Raw genomic sequence first — 25,595 nt, 5'->3', positions numbered from 1 at the left:
TAATCCCTCTCTAGCCGCAAACAAAACATACGGTAAATTCTCATCCCAGAAGGTGTGGGAACTCTCGCACGATGTCTTCAACATCTGCTTCAGAGTTAGATGGAAACGTTCAATTACCCCCTGACTCTGTGGATGGTATGGGCTGGAAACCTTATGAGTTATTCCATGTTCCTTACAAAATTGCTCGAAAACATCAGACTTAAAATTAGTACCATTGTCAGTTTGCACGACCCGAGGCAGTCCAAAAGTGGAAAAAAATTGCAACATACGAGCAACAACAGTTTTTGCTCGGATGTTCCTTACAGCAAAAGCCTCTGGGTAACGAGTAGTGATACACATCATCGTGATTAGGTAAATATTACCAGACTTAGTTCTAGGTAATGGTCCAACACAGTCCATTACCACATGAGAAAATGGTTCCTCTGGCACGACAATAGGCCTTAGAGGAGCTTTAGGTGGAGTCTGGTTTGGTTTCCCAACCAGTTGACAAACAATACACGCATTACAAAATTTTGCCACGTCGCTTTTCAGCTTGGGCCAGAAAAAATACTTTAAAATTTTGTGATACGTAATATTAATACCTTGATGTCCCCCCATAGGATCATCATGAGCAGCTGCCAAAACTCTTTCTCTATAGCAGGTCGGCAACATAACCTGGTGGACTACCTCCCACTCATTTGACAAGGGAGCACTCTGTGGTCTCCATTTTCTCATCAAAATCCGATCATTGTAGTAGTACCCAGTTGCTGCTTCTACAATTTCCTCCATAGAGACGGCTGTTTCATGACAATCTGCAAGAGTGGGGTCAGCTTTCTGTAACTCACTCAAGGAGGCATCTAGGCCTTGGTCAGATGCCATTGGCCGAGGCTCAACAGTGTTCTCCACCTCCCCACTACTCTCGGTAGATGGCGGTGGCAGGCTCTCCACAATGTCCTCGGCCACGTCATCGAGTCGGGCCATGAATGTGTCCGCGAGGTCCACTTGGTTTTCACCACTCGGAAAGCTCCTCGTGACCTCGGGATTTACCACCTTGGCAAGCACAGGGCTGCCCTTACATTTAAGTCCCATAGACCTGGTCACCGCGCACGCAGGGTACACAACATTATCCTCTGCGGCGGGTGGATCCAGGCAAACCTTAGGGGTAGGCAACATAATAGGCAGTCTGGAGTCCCCTACCTTATCCCCTGCTAAATCATTACCAACTATTACATCAACATTAGGGAAAGGTAGGTATGAAGTGACTCCGACTGTACAAACACCCTTGTGGAAATCAGATTCCAGGGTAACCTTATGGAGGGGTACTGCCCGAGTATCACTAGTGACACCCTCGACCAGCACCACCTCTCCAGTGTCGAGAGTGTTGGCACCTTGCAATGCACTCTCTAAAATTAAAGTCTGGATGGCACCGGTGTCTCGGAAGATCACCACGTCCTTCCAGGAAGAACCCTCAGACAAAAGTAGTCTCCCTTTCGATAAGAATGGGGTAAGCAAATCCAACCACTGTGGGTTGGAGGTCTTACTCCCTAACCCTTCTGAAAGCCTCAAGCCCTGTGTCACAACTAGAGCATTGGGTCTTTTTTCAGGGTGCAGTTGCCAACAACGGCTAATAGTGTGGTTTGGACGATTACAGTGACCACAAAAACGTCGGGGAGAAGAGACATTACTAACAGAATTACCCTTCGGTTCACCTTTAGGTGCCGTTGGGCTAGACACTTTAACAGGGTTAGTTATGTCTGAAACAGAAGGTGCATTAGGTGAAGGGTTAGGATGAGCTGGTCTGGACTGGCTGTGGGTATAAGGTTTGCTACTCTGTGGGGTATAATTATTTTTATTGGGCCTTTTGCCCGCCAATTGGTAGTTTTCTGCCAACTTGGCCAAATCCCCTATTTTAGAATTTAACTCTATCCTTCCTCTAATATACTGTGAAACATTCTCTGGCATCATATTTATAAAATGCTCCATTAAAATTAAGTTCCTGAGAGCCTCGTATGTTTCGGCTTTCGCCGAGCGAATCCATCTATCAAATAATCGAATTTGATCATTCACAAATTCAGTGAGCGGTTGGTTGTGAGTAGGCCTAAGGTTACGATAAACTTGGCGGTGAGCTTCAGGAGTAATTTCATATGCCCGCAAAATACATTCCCTGACTTTATCATATTCGAAACACTCGTCGTCAGGCATGTTTATAAAAATATCTTGTGCTTTACCCCTAAGTCTTCCCTGTAGGATTTTCACCCACTCTTCCTTTGGCCAGTTCATGGACGTGGCCACTCTCTGAAAATGGTTGAAAAACCTTTCAGGGTCAGACTCGGAAAATTCAGGCAAATTATGCTTTTTCTCATAATGCCTGGGGTTTGAATCCCCGGCAGGTGGAGTTCCAGTGGCATTCGCTCTAATTTTAGCCTCCTCGGTTTTGAGTCTTTGCTCCTCTAATTTTATTTTTGCTAACTCTAAAGCTAATTCACTTTCCCTATGAGTTGCACTTTCTGCTTGGCTAGGCTGGCATAAAGGTGTATCACTTGCCAATAGTTGTTCATCAATACAATGTTCTAATATTTCATTCACCAAAGTCCACTTTTTATCTGCGACATTTAATTCTAGGCCAAATTCCTGGCCTAACAATACTAAATTAGACTTTTTAAGTTTCTTTATCTCTACCACTGAAGGCTCCCTTGCCAGTTTCTGCATTTCAGAAGACATCACTAATAATTTTAGCTCCCAGCCAAAGAAAAAATTAAAAAATAAAAATTGGAAAAAAAACAAAAATTTGCACGGCCCCTAACACAAGGCCACACTAACCTTAATCGTGAAGGGATCCAGCTGGGTGTCCAGTCAGTGCAAGAATGTCCTTTGCTAGATGAGCTGGACCCTAGGCTAGCACACAACCGTTCTGCAGAAATAAAAAATTTTAATTTTGGCACTCAAGAATCTAATTTTTTACACTTATAATGTTCCTCCCGGACTGGCCAACCACTTGTTACAAATGATATGAGTGGGGCTTCTATGGGGTACTGGTACTATTAAGGGGTATAGGTAGTTAGAAGACAGGAGTATCAAATATGGGAGAGCTAAAAGGCCCGGCCCCCAAAATAAACTATCCACAGTAGTAATAACTTGCTACAAGACCAAATATGTTAGTCTAAGGGTTGATCACTGCGCTCCCACCTTGGAAGAAGAGATACTCTGTAATTCATGTACTTATTTATTAACCCCTTAACAACCCCCCATTTACACTCACACCAATAACAATAATAATAACAACTTTACCACACTATCTTACGTTAAAAGCCTTGGTCCACGTAGGCAGGATACAAGGTTTACACTAATAACAAGCTAGGGTAAAGTACTACTGGCTAAGCACTGAAGCTGGATGCAGCTTAGGGTAGTGAAACCACGTGGGACCCTAATACAAAACACAACACTTAGGGGTACCCAAACACTGGCAAAATACTATCCCCAGGTCTCCCCAATCGTTACTACCAGAGTAGGCACACTTACACCATATAATACTTAACTTAAGGGTACAGGAACTTCAGGTAAGGGAAATAAGTAAGAGGAGAAGGAAGGAGAGTAGGGATACAGCCACAGAGTAGGTCTTAACCTCACGCCACCAGCCAAGAGAAGCGCGAGCTCCTCGCGACCACCTGGCCTCCCTCATGTCGTGGTGCCGGAAGGAGCCTAATTGATCGTGCAGCTAAGCACATTAAAGATCTTCCCCTATGCAACGTATTGTTACTTTATGAATGATTAGAAAGTATTAGTAAGCAAAGTTGGTGCCTATGTTATTATTTAATAATCAACCCCCAGCTCAGTCTTTAAATGCTCTTTGAGAAACAATAATAGTCTTACGTCTGGCAGGGAAGATACAAACAATTTCCATTCGAAATGCGCCAACTGTACTACTTAGGAAGTTTAATAGCTCAATTTTGACCTCTGGTTTCCACTGGAGAACCCAGGGTCGTAACAGCATGTTTCTGTGTAATGTGTGTGTGAAAGAGTAGTTGTCGATCACATGTGAGTCCAAGGACTGTGGAGGAGGGAGACACAGAGATGTAAGTAGGATTTGGAGTGTATGAATAGAGTTTAAGAGGAATAGGGCGAATAGTTCTTTTACAGAAAAAGTAGGTGATTTTGGATTTGCTAGAGTTGGTTTTTATGCGCCATTTGTACTCCCATTCAGTGACAACATCAAGTTCTGTTTGTGCTCTGTTTGTTAGTGTATCAATGGTGTTGCTGGTGACACGGTGAGAGACATCATCGGCGTAGCATATGGTAATTCAATGTAAATCTTACATAGAAAGTATGGAACAATTTAAAAAATATGATTACAAATATTTATAAAATTAAAATGCACATAAAATCTGTTGTTGTTTGATGTTTTGAATTTTCTTACGTGAATTTATTTTTGCGGCATAATATGCCCTTAAATGTATTATAAATAATAATAATAATAAATATTTATTCAGGTAAGATACATACATACAAGAGATTTTACAAAGATTGATCGATTTATAATTAGAGCTAGTACATACAATGCCTAAAGCCACTATTACGCAAGGCGTTTCGGGCAGGTGCCAACAAATGCCAACAGGTCACACTGCAGCGCGTCCTATATAATATACAAAGATAACATATGTAAAGAGACCACAAGTGTAAGACTGAATAACTGGCTTAGCTCCACACATGCTGAATGAGCGGCACAACAACTTGCCACTGAAGAACAGAGGAGGAGAAATTTTCTGTGATTCAATGCCCTTAAAAACCTAACATGCAAAATAGACACTAAGAATGTTGTAACATCCATTATAAACAACATTATTAATGCAAGGAACAAGCATTTCAAAGTTTCATTTGTATGGATACCATCTCACATAGGTCTTGTCCAGCATGACGACACAGACAAGCCAGCTAAAACTGCATGTCATAAGCCTGAAATTGAGTTGGATATGGGCAGTCCAATCTCTGCTGTAAAAGCCGCAAATTTTCAGGAAATTACGGAAGACAGAGGAACAGTTACTAACACTCAAAGGTCAGAAAGCACGAGTATAAAGAGCAATGACATGTTTAGATCCGAGAATTATATGTAAGGGCAGCATAAAACATCCACTAGACAGTGTGACATTGTAATTGCCAGAATTAGGTTGGCGTATCGATATCTATAACATGTGGCTGCAGGTAATGAATCCTCCAATGGTGAACATTCCAATTGCAAACAATGTGAACAAGAGCTGGGACATACTCTCCAACACTATATCTGTGATTGCCCTGTTAGAATTGACTTCAGACCAAATGGTATGAGGTACTTTGAGCTCTGTAATTACTTCATACACTCAGGAATATTGGAAGATATTCTTGTGCTGTTCCCAGATTTTGCTAGTGGAAGCTAATAGATCACACATACATTTTATGTTCTCTCCTGATTTTTAATCAGAGTTGATTTGTTTTTGTATTGAGGCAGGTATTTGCTCCCCTGATTCCATGTATGACTAACCATCCTGGGAGATGGGAATATTAGATGAACTTACAGCCAGTTTGTGATCTACACTGTGTAATCTCTCATATAGAATGGGGTAGCAGCATATTGTTGTGTATACTTAAGCTTGTTAAGATTCTTTTTTAAGCGGTACTCGTTATGAAGTGGTGAGACAATCGCCTGGCTTTTCGTGATATATTTATTTAGTATAGTCTTGGTTACAGCAGTCTGTTTGTTGTTGTTGTGGCTTGCATCCTGAGGAAGGTTGGTATAACTGGTCTAGGAGGATCTTTATTTATATATCTTTTTATTGACATATACAATAGTTCTTACATTGTTGTACAGCCATTAGCACGCATTGCGTTTTGGGCAATAATAATTTTCACACATACACATACCCAGGAGGCAGCCCATAGCAGCTGTCTAACTCTCAATTACATGTATATTGCTAGGTGAACAGATGCATCAGGGTGAAAGAAACAACCTATTTTACCGCCTCCGCCGGGATCGAACCCGGACCCTTAAGACTACGAACGCCGAGCGCTGACTACTCACCAATCAGGCCCCCCTGAGGGCATCTCTATAAACCTAAAAGTCTTCCTGTCCCCGGCTATAGGAATCGTTCAGTATATTTAACAAAAAAAAGATGAACTTATAGGTAGTTGTTTAGTCTGAGTTGATTTGTTTTTGTATTGAGGCAGGTATTTGTTCCCATGATTCCATATATGACTAACCATTATGTGAGATGGGAATATTAGATGAACTTATAGCTTGGTTTTTGTATCTACACTGTGTCATCTTTCATACAGAATAGAGTAGCAACACATTGTTATGTATACCTAAGCTTGAATACAACAAAATCTAAAAAAAGCGTCCTAGTTAATATTTTTTAATATTCTTTAGTGGATGAATTTATCAAGGTGAACTATTTTAAACTTACATCAAATGAGTAACGTTTCATATAATTTCTATTATTATCTAAGATTTGTTAAAAAAAAATACTCTTTCTAAGAAACAATTTTTTGTAGAGTTTAAATGTTGAAAAGAAAATAACATAGAATAATGATATTTTTAAAACTATATTAATATCTTACATAAAAAATAAGGCACAATTTTAGAAATATATTAAAAAATATTTATATAAAAATAACGTCATTATCGTTTAGGGTTTCGTAAATTCCTCAACGTACGCTTTGGTTATTATTTTTGAGGCATTAAATGCCCTTGAATTTATTTAAAATAACAGGTGGCACTGTAGTATATGCATACTGTATATGAACACAGACCACAAGTGTGAGACTCAATAACTGACTTAGCTCCACACATGCAGAATTAGCTGCACTATAACATGCCAATAACCCACTGAAGAACAGTAGTGGATTAATTTTGTGTGATTCAAAGTCCCTTAAAAGTCCCTTTAAGGGCCCTCAGGCCCTTAAAAATCCAACATGCAAAATAGATACTAAGAATGTTGTAACATCCATTATAAACAACATTAGTAATGCAAAGAGCAAGAGTTTCAGAGTATCATTTGTATGGATACCATCTCACATAGGTGTTGTCCAGCATGATGACACAGACAAGGCAGCTAAACTGCATGTGATAAGCCTGAAATTGAGTTGGATATGGGCACTCCAATCTCTACTGTAGAAGCCGCAATATTTCCGGAAATTAGGAAAGACAGAAGAGCAGTTTCTGACACTCAAAGGCCAGAGAGAACGAATATAAAGAGCTATGACATGTTTAGAGCCGACAATTATGTGTACGGGCAGCATAAAACATCCACTAGACAGTGTGACATTGTAATTGCCAGAATTAGGCTGGAATATCGATATTTATAACAGGTGGCTGCCGGTAATGAATCCCCAAATGGTGAACATTCCAATTGTAAACAATGTGAACAAGAGCTGGGACATACTCTCCAACACTATATCTGTGATTGCCCTTTTATAATTGACATCAGACCAAATGGTATGAGGTACCGTGAGTTCTGTAACTACTTTTTTTATTTATATATATACAAGAGTTCTTACATTCTTATACAGCCACAAGTACGCGTGGCGTTTCGGGCAAGTCCTTAATCCAATGTTCCCTGGAATACGACCCCCGTGAAGAATCGTTTTTAAAACCGAGTACCCATTTTACTGTTGGGTTAAACAGAGGCTACAGTCATGGATTTGCGCCCATTAAATCCTCCTAGGCCAGGATACGAACCCAGGACAAACCACTCGCGGAACGTTAGGTGAGCGTCTTACCACTATGCCACGGAGACTGTATGAAGAAATGCTTCATACACCCAGGAATATTGGAAGATATTCTTGTCCTGTTCCCAGATTTTGTTACTGGAGGTTAACTGATTACACATTTTGTGTTCTCTTCTGACTTTTAATCAAATTTGATTTGTTTTTCTACTGAGAGGGTGGTATTATCTGCCCTGATTCCATGTATGACTAACGATCCTGTGAGATGGGAACAGATGAACTTATAATTAATTTTTGAACTACACTGTAATCTTTCATACAGAATAGGGTAGCAGCACATTGCTGTGTATACCTAAGCTTGATGATAATAATAAAACAATCTAAAATAAAAGCGTCCTAGTAAATATTTCTCATTTTCTTTATGAGGTAAATTTATCCAGTTTAACTATTTTAAACTTACATCAAGAGAGAAACGTTTCACAAAATTTCTTTTATGTTTTAAGTTTTGTTTAAAAAAATATTTTTATTGAGAAACTTTCCGTGTTTAGTGCATAAAAAGTGGCAAAAAATAATATTATTATTTTGAAATCTGAATCTGAATCTGAAAATACAGGAAAAGATGCCCGTGGGTCGAGCCTTGAAGTGGGGACAGAAGAAGATAAGGGGGTGAGAGGAAGAAGATTTGTAGGAGAAAAAGTGGCAGGGCCAAACCCAGCTGCGTGTCGTTTGGTTGCGGCATTCGAGGCAGGGACTCAGTTATTATTATTATTTACATCTTTATGACAAAATTAATTACAATTTTGCCTAATCTGAGGATTTTGATAGTCTTATTAAATTGAGGTTAATGCTAGTATTCACTGTCACGCAGGACAGAGGGTCATAGTCGGGTGTTTCAGTGGCAACAACAGGGACATCACAAAACTCACAACATCGCAGTGATTGGCTCAAGAGCGTCAGGGCTGAACTTTTACGGATGGTTTGTGCTGGTTGTTTAGAGCTGAATATGTAATAATGGTGGATGCTGGGTGTTGAGAGCTAAAGTTTATCGAAATACAGAGTTAGGAGGAAGATCATGGATGGTAGAGAAGAGGTCATGAGTGTGTCGTGGTCGTCTGAGAGTGTGTAGGAGAAAATCAATGTGTTGTTCATGATAAGTGAGTAGTCTATCAATTTGTCTGTCTAATAAAGTTTTCCAGTAGACCTTTAGGGTAGGAATGTTCGTACCTTCATGGAGACTTTGACTGGTGATAAACTCTTGCAATCGGGTGTTGAGTACCCATCTTAGTGCTCTATTTTGAATTCTTTGAAGCTTTAGTTTGTTAGTAGGTGCAGATAGAGAAAGAGCTAGTGGAGAATATGTTAGGAGAGGTCTAAAAAGTGCTTTGAAAAGGTGCATTTTTGTGTCAGGTTTTGCAAATCTAAGTCTGTACAGTTTTTCCATGGCTAGAAGAGCTATTGCATGTTTCTGTGTAATGTGTGTGTGAAAGAGTAGTTGTCGATCACATGTGAGTCCAAGGACTGTGGAGGAGGGAGACACAGAGATGTAAGTAGGATTTGGAGTGTATGAATAGAGTTTAAGAGGAATAGGGCGAATAGTTCTTTTACAGAAAAAGTAGGTGATTTTGGATTTGCTAGAGTTGGTTTTTATGCGCCATTTGTACTCCCATTCAGTGACAACATCAAGTTCTGTTTGTGCTCTGTTTGTTAGTGTATCAATGGTGTTGCTGGTGACACGGTGAGAGACATCATCGGCGTAGCATATGGTAATTCAATGTAAATCTTATATAGAAAGTATGGAACAATTTAAAAAATATGATTACAAATATTTATAAAATTAAAATGCACATAAAATCTGTTGTTGTTTGATGTTTTGAATTTTCTTACGTGAATTTATTTTTGCGGCATAATATGCCCTTAAATGTATTATAAATAATAATAATAATAAATATTTATTCAGGTAAGATACATACATACAAGAGATTTTACAAAGATTGATCGATTTATAATTAGAGCTAGTACATACAATGCCTAAAGCCACTATTACGCAAGGCGTTTCGGGCAGGTGCCAACAAATGCCAACAGGTCACACTGCAGCGCGTCCTATATAATATACAAAGATAACATATGTAAAGAGACCACAAGTGTAAGACTGAATAACTGGCTTAGCTCCACACATGCTGAATGAGCGGCACAACAACTTGCCACTGAAGAACAGAGGAGGAGAAATTTTCTGTGATTCAATGCCCTTAAAAACCTAACATGCAAAATAGACACTAAGAATGTTGTAACATCCATTATAAACAACATTATTAATGCAAGGAACAAGCATTTCAAAGTTTCATTTGTATGGATACCATCTCATATAGGTCTTGTCCAGCATGACGACACAGACAAGCCAGCTAAAACTGCATGTCATAAGCCTGAAATTGAGTTGGATATGGGCAGTCCAATCTCTGCTGTAAAAGCCGCAAATTTTCAGGAAATTACGGAAGACAGAGGAACAGTTACTAACACTCAAAGGCCAGAAAGCACGAGTATAAAGAGAAATGACATGTTTAGATCCGAGAATTATATGTAAGGGCAGCATAAAACATCCACTAGACAGTGTGACATTGTAATTGCCAGAATTAGGTTGGCGTATCGATATCTATAACAGGTGGCTGCAGGTAATGAATCCTCCAATGGTGAACATTCCAATTGTAAACAATGTGAACAAGAGCTGGGACATACTCTCCAACACTATATCTGTGATTGCCCTGTTAGAATTGACTTCAGACCAAATGGTATGAGGTACTTTGAGCTCTGTAATTACTTCATACACTCAGGAATATTGGAAGATATTCTTGTGCTGTTTCCAGATTTTGCTAGTGGAAGCTAATAGATCACACATACATTTTATGTTCTCTCCTGATTTTTAATCAGAGTTGATTTGTTTTTGTATTGAGGCAGGTATTTGCTCCCCTGATTCCATGTATGACTAACCATCCTGGGAGATGGGAATATTAGATGAACTTACAGCCAGTTTGTGATCTACACTGTGTAATCTCTCATATAGAATGGGGTAGCAGCATATTGTTGTGTATACTTAAGCTTGTTAAGATTTTTTTTAAGCGGTACTCGTTATGAAGTGAGACAATCGCCTGGCTTTTTGTGATATATTTATTTAGTATAGTCTTGGTTACAGCAGTCTGTTGTTGTTGTTGTGGCTTGCCTCCTGAGGAAGGTTGGTATAACTGGTCTAGGAGGATCTTTATTTATATATCTTCTTATTGACATATACAGTAGTTCTTACATTGTTGTACAGCCATTAGCACGCATAGCGTTTTGGGCAAGTCCTTAATAATAATTTTCACACATACACATACCCAGGCAGCAGCCCATAGCAGCTGTCTAACTTTCAATTACATGTATACTGCTAGGTGAACAGATGCATCAGGGTGAAAGAAACTGCCTATTTTTACCGCCTCCGCCGGGATCGAGCCCGGACCCTTAAGACTACGAACGCCGAGCGCTGTCTACTCACCTATCAGGCCCCCCTGAGGGCATCTCTATAAACCTAAAAGTCTTCCTGTCCCCGGCTATAGGAATCGTTCAGGATATTTAAAAAAAAAAAGATGAACTTATAGGTAGTTGTTTAGTCTGAGTTGATTTGTTTTTGTATTGAGGCAGGTATTTGTTCCCATGATTCCATATATGACTAACCATTATGTGAGATGGGAATATTAGATGAACTTATAGCTTGATTTTTGTATCTACACTGTGTCATCTTTCATACAGAATAGAGTAGCAACACATTGTTATGTATACCTAAGCTTGAATACAACAAAATCTAAAAAAAGCGTCCTAGTTAATATTTTGAACTTTCTTTAATAGATGAATTTATCAAGGTGATCTATTTTAAACTTACATGAAATAAGTAACGTTTCACAAAATTTCTATTATGATCTAAGATTTGTTAAAAAAAATATCCGTTCTAAGAAACAATTTTTTTTTTAATTTAAATGTTGAAAAGAAAATAACATAGAATAATAAAATTTTAAAAAGTAAATCAATATCTTACATAGAAAATAAGACACAATTTTAGAAATATATAAAAAAATATTTATATAAAAATAACGTCTTTATCGTTTTACTCTTGAGTTTCTGTTTTCTTTTATCTATTTATTTTTGAGGCATTAAATGCCCTTGAATTTATTAAAAATGATAACAGGTGGCACTGTAGTATATGCATACTGTATATGAACACAGACCACAAGTGTGAGACTCAATAACTGACTTAGCTCCACACATGCAGAATTAGCTGCACTATAACATGCCAATAACCCACTGAAGAACAGTAGTGGATTAATTTTGTGTGATTCAAAGTCAGCTCTTCAGGCCCTTAAAAATCCAGCATGCAAAATAGATACTAAGAATGTTGTAACATCCATTATAAACAACATTAGTAATGCAAAGAGCAAGAGTTTTAGAGTAACATTTGTATGGATACCATCTCACATAGATGTTGTCCAGCATGATGACACAGACAAGGCAGCTAAAACTGCATGTGATAAGCCTGAAACTGAGTTGGATATGGTCACTCCAATCTCTGCTGTAGAAGCCGCAATATTTCAGGAAATTAGGGAAGACAGAAGAGCAACTACTGACACTCAAAGGCCAGAAAGCACGAGTGTAAAGCGCTATCTTCTTGAGATGATTTTGGGGCTTTAGTGTCCCCCGGCCCGGTCTTCGACCAGGCCTCCACCCCCAGGAAGCAGCCCGTGACAGCTGACTAACACCCAGGTACCTATTTTACTGCTAGGTAACAGGGACATAGGGTGAAAGAAACTTTGCCCATTGTTTCTCGCCGGCGCCTGGAATCGAACCCAGGACCACAGGATCACAAGTCTAGTGTGCTATCCGCTCAGCCGACCGGCTCCCTATGGATATGACATGTTCAGATCCGAGAATTATGTGTACGGGCAGCATAAAACATCCACTAGACAGTGTAACATTGTAATTACCAGAATTAGGCTGGAATATCGGTATCTATGGCAGGTGGCTGCAGGTAATGAATCCCCAAATGGTGAACATTCCAATTGTAAACAATGTGAACAAGAGCTGGGACATACTCTCCAACACTATATCTGTGACTGCCCTATTATAATTGACATTAGACCAAATGGTATGAAATACTTTGAGCTCTGTAATTACTTCATACACTCAGAAATATTGGAAGATATTCTTGTGCAGTTCCCAGATTGTGCTAGTGGAGGCTAATAGATCAGACTTACATTTCGTGTTCTCTCCTGATTTTTAATCAGAGTAGATTTGTTTTTCTATTGTGGCTGGTATTTTCTGCCCTGATTCCATGTATGACTAACCATCCTGTGAGATGGAAATATTAGATGAACTTATAGCTAGTTTCTTAACTACACTGTGTAATCTTTCATATAGGATAGGGTAGCAGCACATTGCTGTGTATGCCTAAACTTGCTAATGATAAAAAAAAAAATCTAAAATAAAAGCGTCCTAGCTAATATATCTCATTTTCTTTAAGATGTACTTTTATCAAGATAAACTATTTTAAACTTACATCAAATGAGAAACGTTTAACAAAATCTCTTTATGTTGTATGTTTTGTTAAAAGTATACTCTTCTTAAGAAACCTTCTTTGTTTAGAACATAAAACGTTCCAGGAAATAGAAAAGTATAATAACATTTAAAATAATATGTATTTAAATCCTACATAGAAAGTTCGGCAAAATTTCAAAAATACGTTTAAAACTATTTATATAAAGAAAATGCAAATTAAGTTTAACTACTTCTTTCTCAAAGTACTCATCTGATAATTGTATTTTTGAGGCATTATTTGCCCTTGATATTATTACGAATGCCAACAGGTCGTACTGTGGCATTCTGTAGAATGTACAAAGATAACATATATATTATTATATATGACCGAAAAAGTAAGATTAATAATTCTAACACGAATTTTCTCAATACTTCTTATGTTTCTTTTCACTGTCAATGGTAATTGAAAAATCATTTCTCCAAAAAGTCATTTTTTTTTTTCTAGTTTGACGCGACACTTGAACGCGTTTCGTAATAACTTATTACATTTTCAAAGACTTTAGTTTACACACACACAACTATAACCTGCAAACACTAAACAGATTTCTTACTATGCTATAATTCAAACGGCTTTTCATTTTATACCTGCATTTGGGTGAGGTGATATGTTACAACAGTTTTGGATGAGGTGAAAACAAACTTTCAACACAAGATCGAATTATAGCATAGTAAGAAATCTGTTTAGTGTTTGCAGGTTATAGTTGTGTGTGTGTAAACTAAAGTCTTTGAAAATGTAATAAGTTATTACGAAACGCGTTCAAGTGTCGCGTCAGACTAGAAATAAAAATGAATTTTTGAGAACTGATTTTTCATTTACCATCGACAGTGAAAAAGAAACATAAGAAATATTGAGAAAATTCGTGTTAGAATTATTAATCTTACTTTTTCGGTCATATTTAATAATATATGTCTACAGGAAAGACTGCTACCAAAATATACTAAAGATAACATATGTAAACAGACCACAAGTGTGAGACTCAATAACTAGCTTAGCTCCACATGCAGAATTACCTGCACTACAACTTGCCACTAACACACTGAAGCACAGTGGAGGAGTAATTTTCTGTGATTCAAACTCAGCCCTTCAGGCCCTTAAAAACCCAACATGCAACATAGACACTAGGAATGTTGTAACATCCATTATAAACAACATTATCAATACAAAGAGCAAGAGTTTCAGAGTCTCATTTGGATGGATATAATCTCACATAGGTGTTGTCCAGCATGATGACACAGACAAGGTAGCTAAAACTCCATGTGATAAGAGTGAAATTGAGTTGGATATGGTCATTCCAATCTCTGCTGTAAAAGTCGCAATATTTCAGGAAATTAAGGAAGACAGGAGCAGTTACTGACACTCAAAGGCCAGAAAGCACGAGTATAAAGAGCTATGACATGTTCAGATCCGAGAATTATATGTACGGGCAGCATAAGAAATCCACTAGACAGTGTGACATTGTAATTTCCAGAATTAGGCTGGGATATCGATATCTATGGCAGGTGGCTGTAGGTAATGAATCCTCAAATGATGAACATTCCAATTGTAAACTATGTGAACAAGAGCTGGGATATACTCCTCAAAACTATATCTGTGATTGTCCTGTTATTAGTGATTTCAGACCAAATGGCACGAGGTATTTTACGCTCTGTAATTCATGTACTCAGGAATATTGGAAGATATTCTTGTGCTGTACCCAGATTATGCGAGTGGAAGCTACTAGATCAGTCACCTTTACATTTCATGTTCTCTCCTGATTCCATGTATGACTAACCATCCTGTGAGATGCGGATATTAGAGGAACTTAAAGCTAGTTTTTCATCTACTCTCTATAATCTATGATATAGAATATTGCAGCAGTCCACTGCTGTGTATACCTAAGCCTGTTTTTTTTTAATAATAATAATAATATTTTATTTATAGGAAGTAACAATGGGTTTGTGAGATTACATAAAATTGGTATTTTTTCCTTTCCTGCAAAGCCACTTACTCGCATAGCGAACATGGGAGGATTGTAACGTAGATATAGTAATTATTCCCCTTCAAAAGAAAAAAAAGTATGTATGAGATAGGAGAGCTGAGGGCAACATATGATTGTATAATTAGGCAATGACCTACAGAAAACACTCTACATGTATATTGTGATGGGTCAGTAGCTAGGGATGGGAAGGCAGGATGTGGAGTCTTGATCAGGGAGTACACTGACATCGGCACTGTAGATACTGCTATTGGACGCCGCTTAACTGACAATGTCTCTTCAACGCAGGCTGAACTCCAAGGTGAATTAGCAGGATTACAGGAAGTAGTCAAATGTGGTAAAAGTGCCTGTTTCTTTATAGTCGTTGAAGGCTTTAAATAGCAGACGACCAGTATACCAGAATAATGTAATCGAGTGTAGATAGAATGTTAAGGCATTAGAAAAATATGGATATAAAGTAAGATTCATGTGGATTCCTTCACATGTGGTTGTGCTGATTGAGGCAGTTGATGAGATAGGGAAGAGAGCCTAGGGGAAAAATGTTGTTGCCTAGTTGTAAGTCAGAAAACTTTGAAACAAATAAAGTCAAGAATCATGATGACCCAAGAGGATGAAGTAAAAGTTAAGAGAATGGCAATGGTGGACAGCAGTTACACACTTAAACATTATGCAATAATAAATACAAATTTGTCCTTCATTTATTGTAGAGGAAAGTCTACAAGGAAGGACTCATTTTACTTGAGATTAAGAGTAGGATACAAATATTTCTGGCAATACGGTGCTGATATCAGTGAAAAAGATAAGGAGTGTAAATTATGTAGTATGCCGCACGCCCACACCTTAGATCATTATGTATACAGGTGTCAACTTATTGATAACTATAGAAATAAGGAAAAAAGTAGTGTACCACATAAATTTGTTTGGATGTTTGATAATGGTATGATAGACAAAATACTTAGGAGCTATAAGCACTTTGCCCCAAAAGAGTAACACTTAAATCATGTGTTTACTATTTGATTATTTTTACTATCTTAATCTGCATTGTAAACTGCGATACTTGTCGTGTGAGTTGTGGATACGTACTTACAAGATTTGTGCGCCCCTTGAGGGACGTGAAATACAGGAGGGTAGAAATAGCTTAAGCTTGAGATGCATGTTATTGTGTCGCTGCAACCAGGTTAGGTTAGGTTAGGTTAGGTTAGGTTAGGTTAGGTTAGGTAAGGTTAGGTTAGGTTAGGTTAGGTTAGGTTAGGTTAGGTTAGGTTAGGTTAGGTTAGGTTTGGTTAGGTAAGGTTAGGTTAGGTTAGGTTAGGTTAGGTTAGGTTAGGTTAGGCTCAATAAAGGTACTTGAACACTCGTAGCGTTTCGGGCAGGTCCTTAATCTAACATATCATGAAAGATGAAAATGTCCATTAAAGCAAAATTTTGTATCAGTATATATCTACAATATATTGACCAAACCACACACTAGAAGGTGAAGGGACGACGACGTTTCGGTCCGTCCTGGACCATTCTCAAGTCGATCTTGAGAATGTTGACCAGTCACGTTATTGTGACTCATCGCCTGCATCTTGAGAATGGTCCAGGACGGACCGAAACGTCGTCGTCCCTTCACCTTCTAGTGTGTGGTCTGGTCAACATTAGCCACGTTATTGTGACTCATCGCCTGTAACTACAATATAAACTGACAGATTACACTTAAGTACTAATATTAGTACTTAAGTACTAATATTAGTACTTAAGTACTAATATTGGGCAAGTGGGTAGTACAAAATATAGTGAATTTGAGCAGTAAGATTATTGGAAATTTTATATCCTGTTACTTAATGAAAGTCTTGTAAGTAAATTATTTATTGTCTATATGCTTCCATTAATATCCTGTAGCGCAGTAGTCTACGTTGACTGCTCACAACTAAGCTCTCTGCAAGGTCAGATGGTGGCCTAGAGAATCCTTATACCTGGTGCCACTGTTCACCTAGTAGTTAATAGGTATATTGGAGTTAGGCAACTGTTGTGTCTTGCATCCTGGGGAAGGAAAGTCATTGACGTATTAGGACTTTACAACTGATGATGCGTCTGTTCACCTAGAAGTAAACAAGTATATGGGAGTGAGGCAACTGTCGTGACTCGCATCTTGTGAAGGTCAGTAGTTGCCCTAATGGAACCTGGATAAGCCTAACAGGCTTCCTGTCCCCAACAACGGCCAAGATGAATGAAAACAGGAACCACTTCGCATGAGTCAGTAATCAACAGTTCTAGTGAAGATCCACACACACGCTGCAACCCATCCTCCGAATTGACAGTAAGTTTTAAATACTAAGTGTAATAAGTACATTTCTTGACTGTCATACATAGTATATAATTGCACTTATGGGGCTGTTACATTTACCTCCTCATTTAATTCACACACACGCCGAGCGGACAGCACGCTGGACATGTGATCCTGGGTTCGATCCCGGACGCCGGCGAGAAACATTGGGCAGAGTTTCTTCCACCCTATGCCCCAGCAACCCACTCAAGACAGCACATATATGATTTATTGCTTATAGTCACTATTTTGCTTATAAATAAGTATATTTGTGACATATTCCAAGCTATATATTTATTTCAAGGCACTAACTTTTCGTCTCAGTTTTATTAAACAATAGAGATTTTATATAAAATTTGACAATATCCTGAGTTGCTTTACAATTTATTTAAATATTTTAGTTTTGTTTATTATTTTTATAAAAGTATAATATCAATATAGGTATAGGTTCAGTACTAATTGTAATATCTTAACAAACTAAGAAGGTTAGGTTAGGTTGTGGTTTTCTATTTAGCATTTCAAGGTAAACTCAAATATTCACAATAAATTAGTATGTCACATATGTACTTATTCATAAGCAAGATATTGACTATAAGCAAGTGCGAGAACGGGTTGGCCCCTGTTACCTAGCAGTAAATAGGTACCTTGGAGTTAGTCTGCTGTCACAGGCTGCTTCCTGTGTGTGTGTCATGTGAAAAAAAGGTAGTAGTTGTTAGAAACCGTTGATTGACAGTTGAGAGGCGGGCCGAAAGAGCAGAGCTCAACCCCCGCAAGCACAACTAGGTGAATACACACACACACACATACTTTGTGCCCTTCTTGTTCTTTCAAAGTTAGTCCATTGTCTAAGCAGTTGCGTGTAAATAGGTTTATCTATGTATTTACACATGATGCACCTTGTTCTTTGCTACTCAATCTTTGCTTGGCTGCAAGCTTATAAAGCCTGTCAACCTCTGTATGGTAAATACAAGACAACCACAGGGCTATATTAACCAACTAGCGAGTTCCGGGGTTGGCTTGAGGCCTCTCAACCTCTGGCGGGTTATTAAGGTCACCGTAATATCTTACTAACCAACCACCAATATTAAAATTGAAGTTAAAGCCCCTCAACCTACGAATCGTTATTGTAGTTACCGTAATAAATTATTTTATATAAAACTTTATTTTTCGAACTGACAAGTTTTTTAAGGTGAGACGAACTGACAAAAGTTCATTTATTGAGACTATATAATTTATCTCTAAATAATAAAGCAGCTTAGACTATTTTTCTCAATCTATTATGTATTATAAAGCTAATATGTAATCACATTTGTTCTACGTAGATTATAAATACGTTGTCATTTATAGTAATGCATTTCAGATTAATAGTTAGATGCTTTAAGGCTTTTATACAATGAAAAGTGATCATTCCTTCGTTCACAGTAAAATTAAAATATATACGAGTGACGGTGCGACACTGTACTCGCCCGGACAATGTGAGGTAGACAGGTAGAGATGGTAGAGTGGTGCGTCTACGTAACGCACGGGAGCAACACCGTCTAGAGAGACGCTTCTATGACGTGCGCACGTGTGACCCATTCGTACGACCCTTGATGAGCCATGACTGGTGCGCGATGATTGAGAGCGGTGTACCGTATCAACAAGGAATACCAGTGTAATCCTAACGAGCCACAAGCTTCGGTCATCCTCTCGTAAGTTACAATGAGATAAAGCAACGAGTGGCGGCGGTTTGGCGGACGGAGTTGGCAAGGGACCAAGTCCCAGCCCACGGGGGACTCCGCGTCCTTGGTCAAGGCCTTTCTGCTCCCACCGACCGGTTCACTCTTCCTCCCCGACGAGTTACATATCCGCGCTTCTCCCGAGCCAGCCAGCCAATCACGAGTCATCTTCTTGCCTGTTTGCGAATGAGGAGGCCCGATACAAACATATCCTGGTAGAAAGAGGTCAATGAACAGGTAACAATGAAGGCGAGGGGCGTCACTTGTACCCAAGGCAAGATCTTGCAAGCCTAACACCCGTATGTTGGGCTGCTCGATGGGTGAATACCGGAGACCCGGCTGCTGGGGCCAGGACACAGGGCGGCACCTGTTGACGACCTCGCCCTGGGAGAGAGAGTAGCTTCTTTTGGGCACGGAGTTGTGGCACTAACACCAGTATGGAAGAACTGAGGGCTGGTCTAACGGCATAACTTTTCCTGCCATGAATCCCGGACGCCCCCGGGCGACCGCCAGCTCCACACTTCCTCACGGGGCCAAACAGGTCATTTCCCGCCGTCCCTCACCCCTGAAATTCCACAGAATTATTTTCAGTTTTATCCTTTTTGCTTGTCAGTTCGTCTCACCTTAACATAGCAGTAACATCAGAGGTAATAAACAACATGCGAGCCTTTACAGCCACGAATTGTCGGGGAGCTGCCAGGGGGCGCTGACTCTCTTTAGTGGGACGTCCACCATAATAATGAGAGTTCTTACAACCGCTTTTTCTAATGACTTGCTCATCCGCACACACGCTATCGTAGGTGTACACCGTGGCTCTGGCAGCTTGCAAGGCTATCGTAGGTGGACACCGTGGCTCTGGCCGCTTGCAAGGCTATCGTAGGTGGACACCGTGGCTCTGGCCGCTTGCAAGGCTATCGTAGGTGTACACCGTGGCTCTGGCCGCTTGCAAGGCTATCGTAGGTGTACACCGTGGCTCTGGCCGCTTGCAAGGCTATCGTAGGTGTACACCCGTAGCTCTGGCCGCTTGCAAGGCTATCGTAGGTGGACACCGTGGCTCTGGCAGCTTGCAAGGCTATCGTAGGTGTACACCGTGGCTCTGGCCGCTTGCAAGACTATCGTAGGTGTACACCGTGGCTCTGGCCGCTTGCAAGACTATCGTAGGTGGACACCGTGGCTCTGGCCGCTTGCAAGGCTATCGTTGGTGGACACCGTGGCTCTGGCCGCTTGCAAGGCTATCGTAGGTGTACACCGTGGCTCTGGCCGCTTGCAAGGCTATCGTAGGTGTACACTGTGGCTCTGGCCGCTTGCAAGGCTATCGTAGGTGTACACCCGTAGCTCTGGCCGCTTGCAAGGCTATCGTAGGTGGACACCGCAGCTCTGGCTGCTTGCAAGGCTATCGTAGGTGGAGAGCATGGTTCTGGCCGTTTGCAAGGCTATCGTAGGTGGAGAGCATGGCTCTGGCCGCTTGCAAGGCTATCGTAGCTGGACACCGTGGCTCTGGCCGCTTGCAAGGCTATCGTAGCTGGACACCGTGGCTCTGGCCGCTTGCAAGGCTATCGTAGCTGGACACCGTGGCTCTGGCCGCTTGCAAGGCTATCGTAGGTGTACACCGTGGCTCTGGCCGCTTGCAAGGCTATCGTAGCTGGACACCGTGGCTCTGGCCGCTTGCAAGGCTATCGTAGCTGGACACCGTGGCTCTGGCCGCTTGCAAGGCTATCGTAGCTGGACACCGTGGCTCTGGCCGCTTGCAAGGCTATCGTAGCTGGACACCGTGGCTCTGGCCGCTTGCAAGGCTATCGTAGCTGGACACCGTGGCTCTGGCCGCTTGCAAGGCTATCGTAGGTGTACACCGTGGCTCTGGCCGCTTGCAAGGCTATCGTAGCTGGACACCGTGGCTCTGGCAGCTTGCAAGGCTATCGTAGCTGGACACCGTGGCTCTGGCCGCTTGCAAGGCTATCGTAGCTGGACACCGTGGCTCTGGCCGCTTGCAAGGCTATCGTAGCTGGACACCGTGGCTCTGGCCGCTTGCAAGGCTATCGTAGCTGGACACCGTGGCTCTGGCCGCTTGCAAGGCTATCGTAGCTGGACACCGTGGCTCTGGCCGCTTGCAAGGCTATCGTAGCTGGACACCGTGGCTCTGGCCGCTTGCAAGGCTATCGTAGCTGGACACCGTGGCTCTGGCCGCTTGCAAGGCTATCGTAGCTGGACACCGTAGCTCTGGCCGCTTGCAAGGCTATCGTAGCTGGACACCGTAGCTCTGGCCGCTTGCAAGGCTATCGTAGCTGGACACCGTAGCTCTGGCCGCTTGCAAGGCTATCGTAGCTGGACACCGTGGCTCTGGCAGCTTGCAAGGCTATCGTAGCTGGACACCGTGGCTCTGGCAGCTTGCAAGGCTATCGTAGCTGGACACCGTGGCTCTGGCCGCTTGCAAGGCTATCGTAGCTGGATACCGTGGCTCTGGCCGCTTGCAAGGCTATCGTAGCTGGACACCGTAGCTCTGGCTGCTTGCAAGGCTATCGTAGGTGGACACCGTGGCTCTGGCAGCTTGCAAGGCTATCGTAGCTGGATACCGTGGCTCTGGCAGCTTGCAAGGCTATCGTAGCTGGATACCGTGGCTCTGGCCGCTTGCAAGGCTATCGTAGCTGGACACCGTAGCTCTGGCAGCTTGCAAGGCTATCGTAGGTGGACACCGTGGCTCTGGCAACTTGCAAGGCTATCGTAGGTGGACACCGTGGCTCTGGCAGCTTGCAAGACTTTCTCACACACACAACAAAGAAAGTTTCTCCGGGTCTCTTTCTATGGAGGAGTGACGGCACGCCGCCTCAGGCCGGCCATCTGCTCACCTGTGCTTTCTAGCTAACGGATCCGGTACCCCGTGACGTTAGCGACCAGCAACGGCGAAGTGAAGCCTATCTCCGCCCCGTTACCAACCCCTACACATTCCTCTAGCAACACGGGGCGATTATGCTCTGTCACGCTGCACGCTAACGTCCAACGGGTCAGTACTGAACGTGAAAGTTAACATGGGAGGATCCTGCAGCTCTCAGTCACCTCCTCCAAACAGGAATTAACATGAGAGAGCCCCAGAGCTCCCGTTCACCCCCCCCCCTTCCCCCCCACCACACACAACTAACAGGGGATGAATCGCATTTTCCACAAGTTCCGTTTGGGCAACAGGGGGACCTGAGCTCAGCGCCCCACGTGACTACTCGACTATGCTGTCCCTTCTCGCCGGAATGACGCCCGCCGGTCCTGCAGGTGTTGAAATGATGGGAATTTATTCAACTTAATACAGGAAAGGAACTGGTTTTTTGAAGGGGCCGGTGGGTGGGGGGGGGAGCCCACATAACATTGTTGATGTGGTTGGGACAGATGGGGTGTTGTGGTGTTGACAGATGGGTTGTTGTAGTGTTGACAGATGGGTGTTGTGGTGTTGACAGATGGGTGTTGTGGTGTTGACAGATGGGTGTTGTGGTGTTGACAGATGGGTTGTTGTAGTGTTGACAGATTGGTGTTGACAGATGGGTTGTTATAGTGTTGACAGATGGGTGTTGTGGTGTTGACAGATGGGTTGTTGTAGTGTTGACAGATGGGGTGTTGTGGTGTTGACAGATGGGTGTTGACAGATGGGGTGTTGTGGTGTTGACAGATGGGTGTTGTGGTGTTGACAGATGGGTGTTGTGGTGTTGACAGATGGGGGTGTTGACAGATGGGTGTTGTGGTGTTGACAGATGGGTGTTGTGGTGTTGACAGATGGGTGTTGTGGTGTTGACAGATGGGTGTTGTGGTGTTGACAGATGGGTGTTGTGGTGTTGACAGATGGGTGTTGTGGTGTTGACAGATGGGTTGTTGTAGTGTTGACAGATGGGGTGTTGTGGTGTTGACAGATGGGTGTTGACAGATGGGGTGTTGTGGTGTTGACAGATGGGTGTTGTGGTGTTGACAGATGGGTGTTGTGGTGTTGACAGATGGGGTGTTGTGGTGTTGACAGATGGGTGTTGTGGTGTTGACAGATGGGTGTTGTGGTGTTGACAGATGGGTGTTGTGGTGTTGACAGATGGGTGTTGTGGTGTTGACAGATGGGTGTTGTGGTGATGACAGATGGGGTGTTGTGGTGTTGACAGATGGGTGTTGTGGTGTTGACAGATGTGGTGTTGACAGATGGGGTGTTGTGGTGTTGACAGATGGGTGTTGTGGTGTTGACAGATGGGGGTGTTGACAGATGGGTGTTGTGGTGTTGACAGATGGGTGTTGTGGTGTTGACAGATGGGTATTGTGGTGTTGACAGATGGGGTGTTGTGGTGTTGACAGATGGGTGTTGTGGTGTTGACAGATGGGTGTTGTGGTGTTGACAGATGGGTGTTGTGGTGTTGACAGATGGGTGTTGTGGTGTTGACAGATGGGTTGTTGTAGTGTTGACAGATTGGTGTTGACAGATGGGTTGTTATAGTGTTGACAGATGGGTGTTGTGGTGTTGACAGATGGGTTGTTGTGGTGTTGACAGATGGGGTGTTGTGGTGTTGACAGATGGGTGTTGTGGTGTTGACAGATGGGTGTTGTGGTGTTGACAGATGGGTGTTGTGGTGTTGACAGATGGGTGTTGTGGTGTTGACAGATGGGTGTTGTGGTGTTGACAGATGGGTGTTGTGGTGTTGACAGATGGGTGTTGTGGTGTTGACAGATGGGTGTTGTGGTGTTGACAGATGGGTGTTGTGGTGTTGACAGATGGGGTGTTGTGGTGTTGACAGATGGGGGTGTTGACAGATGAAGTGTTGTGGTGTTGACAGACAGGATGTGTGGGTGTTGCGGTTTAAATAATTTGTTTTAATTAAAACAAATTTTTATAATTAAAAATGCTTTAGTGTCAATACAGCTTTAATTAAAAAAAATATAGAATGCTGCAGCCCGTCCTCCAAAAATGGGGTGGTAAATGTAAGGAGACAAATAAGTGCAATTATGTACTATTCATAGCAGTTAGGAATTGTACTTATTTTCACTTAGTATTAAATCATACTGTCAAATATATTGTGAATATTTGAGTTTACCTGAAAAACTGAATAGAAAACCACGACCTCACCTAACCGTCTTAGGTTTTGAAGATAATAATTTTATTGCTTCTTAATTACAATTAGTACTTAACCTATAGCTATACTGATAACACAGTTTTATAAAACTAATAAAACAAAACTAAAATATATCAATAAATTGTAAAGTAACTCAGGATATTTTAAAATTTTGTATAAAATCTATATGGTTGAATAAACCTGAAAAAGAAATTCCTGATATTTAAAACTTGTATAATGCTAATTGAAATTGAAAACTTCATCCTAAAATTTTGAGTGTCTTAACAGTAAACGAGGAGAATTAAATCGGGGGAGGGAGTTGGGTAAATGTAACAGCCCCATAAGTGCAATTATGCACTGTTTATGACAGTAAGAAAGTGTACTTATTACACTTAGTATTAAATCGTACTTTCAATTCAGAGGATGGGTTGAATGCTGAGTGTAATATTTTTGATACACTTGAGTGAGCAGAAACTACAAACTACCATCTTGTAGTTGGGAACAAGATTGAAACCAGCAGCTGACACTAGCTGAATTGATTGATTGATTAAGATTAAGCCAACCAGGAGGTGGCACGGGCATGAATAGCCCGTAGGTAGTAGATTTTAATTTTTATTTTTAAGTGAAATATATACCCCGGCGTATGGGGGATAGAATTGAGAGTAACTTCGGGTAGGATAGGAGTATCTTAAGCTTTTTTGGCAAATACCATAATTTCGATAAAATAAAATCTTATAAATATCTAATTTTATGTGTTTCTGGTTTGCCCATTGTCGTGTAAATAACATAGGAGTTTCACATTTTCACATTCACAAGCATTGTGTTTTCAGGTATTTGTCTTCAACGACGTTGTTTGAAGCTCCCAAAATTCTCAAGAATTGAATTGTTTAATCTTGTTCACATTAACAGATGATAATTCTTTTGGTCACAGAAGTAATTATCTTTCATTTGAATCCATATACTAAGTCTTCATCAAGCCTAAAGTCTTATGAAAACGCAAAGTGGTTTTTTCCATAAACTATTGGCGATCCAGTAATTAGTAAGCATCAATAATACTCTTATAGTAATGAGTGTAATGGGGTGGTGGCAACAGGTTCTCGTTTGAATTGAGATGAAACATTTCCTTGTCAGTATTGTTGGTACAGTGTGAGCCTAATACAGCCGTGGGATGAGTAGTTTAGTAAGATCAGTAATACAGTAGTATTAGGTGGGGTTACAACCTGTGACAGGTGGCTAGTGTTAT

General features: G+C 41.2%; 1 protein-coding gene across 1 annotated transcript in view; it reads left to right on the top strand.

The window, feature by feature from the left end:
• Positions 1-25,234, top strand: part of LOC138366375 (glutamate--tRNA ligase-like) — a 44,057-nt gene extending 18,823 nt beyond the window's left edge. The window contains exons 5-10 of the mRNA XM_069327414.1: positions 4,876-5,043; positions 10,041-10,208; positions 12,176-12,345; positions 14,511-14,591; positions 14,788-14,921; positions 25,183-25,234. Of these exons, the coding sequence (XP_069183515.1) occupies positions 4,876-5,043; positions 10,041-10,208; positions 12,176-12,345; positions 14,511-14,591; positions 14,788-14,921; positions 25,183-25,234 (773 nt within the window). The remainder of the gene's footprint in view (positions 1-4,875; positions 5,044-10,040; positions 10,209-12,175; positions 12,346-14,510; positions 14,592-14,787; positions 14,922-25,182) is intronic.
• Positions 25,235-25,595: the final 361 nt, after the last annotated feature.

The sequence above is a fragment of the Procambarus clarkii genome, chromosome 19 (assembly GCF_040958095.1).
Source record: "Procambarus clarkii isolate CNS0578487 chromosome 19, FALCON_Pclarkii_2.0, whole genome shotgun sequence".
Taxonomy (NCBI): domain Eukaryota; kingdom Metazoa; phylum Arthropoda; class Malacostraca; order Decapoda; family Cambaridae; genus Procambarus; species Procambarus clarkii.
Note: the sequence above shows the minus strand (reverse complement) of the source record. Positions and strands in the feature narration are given on the sequence as shown.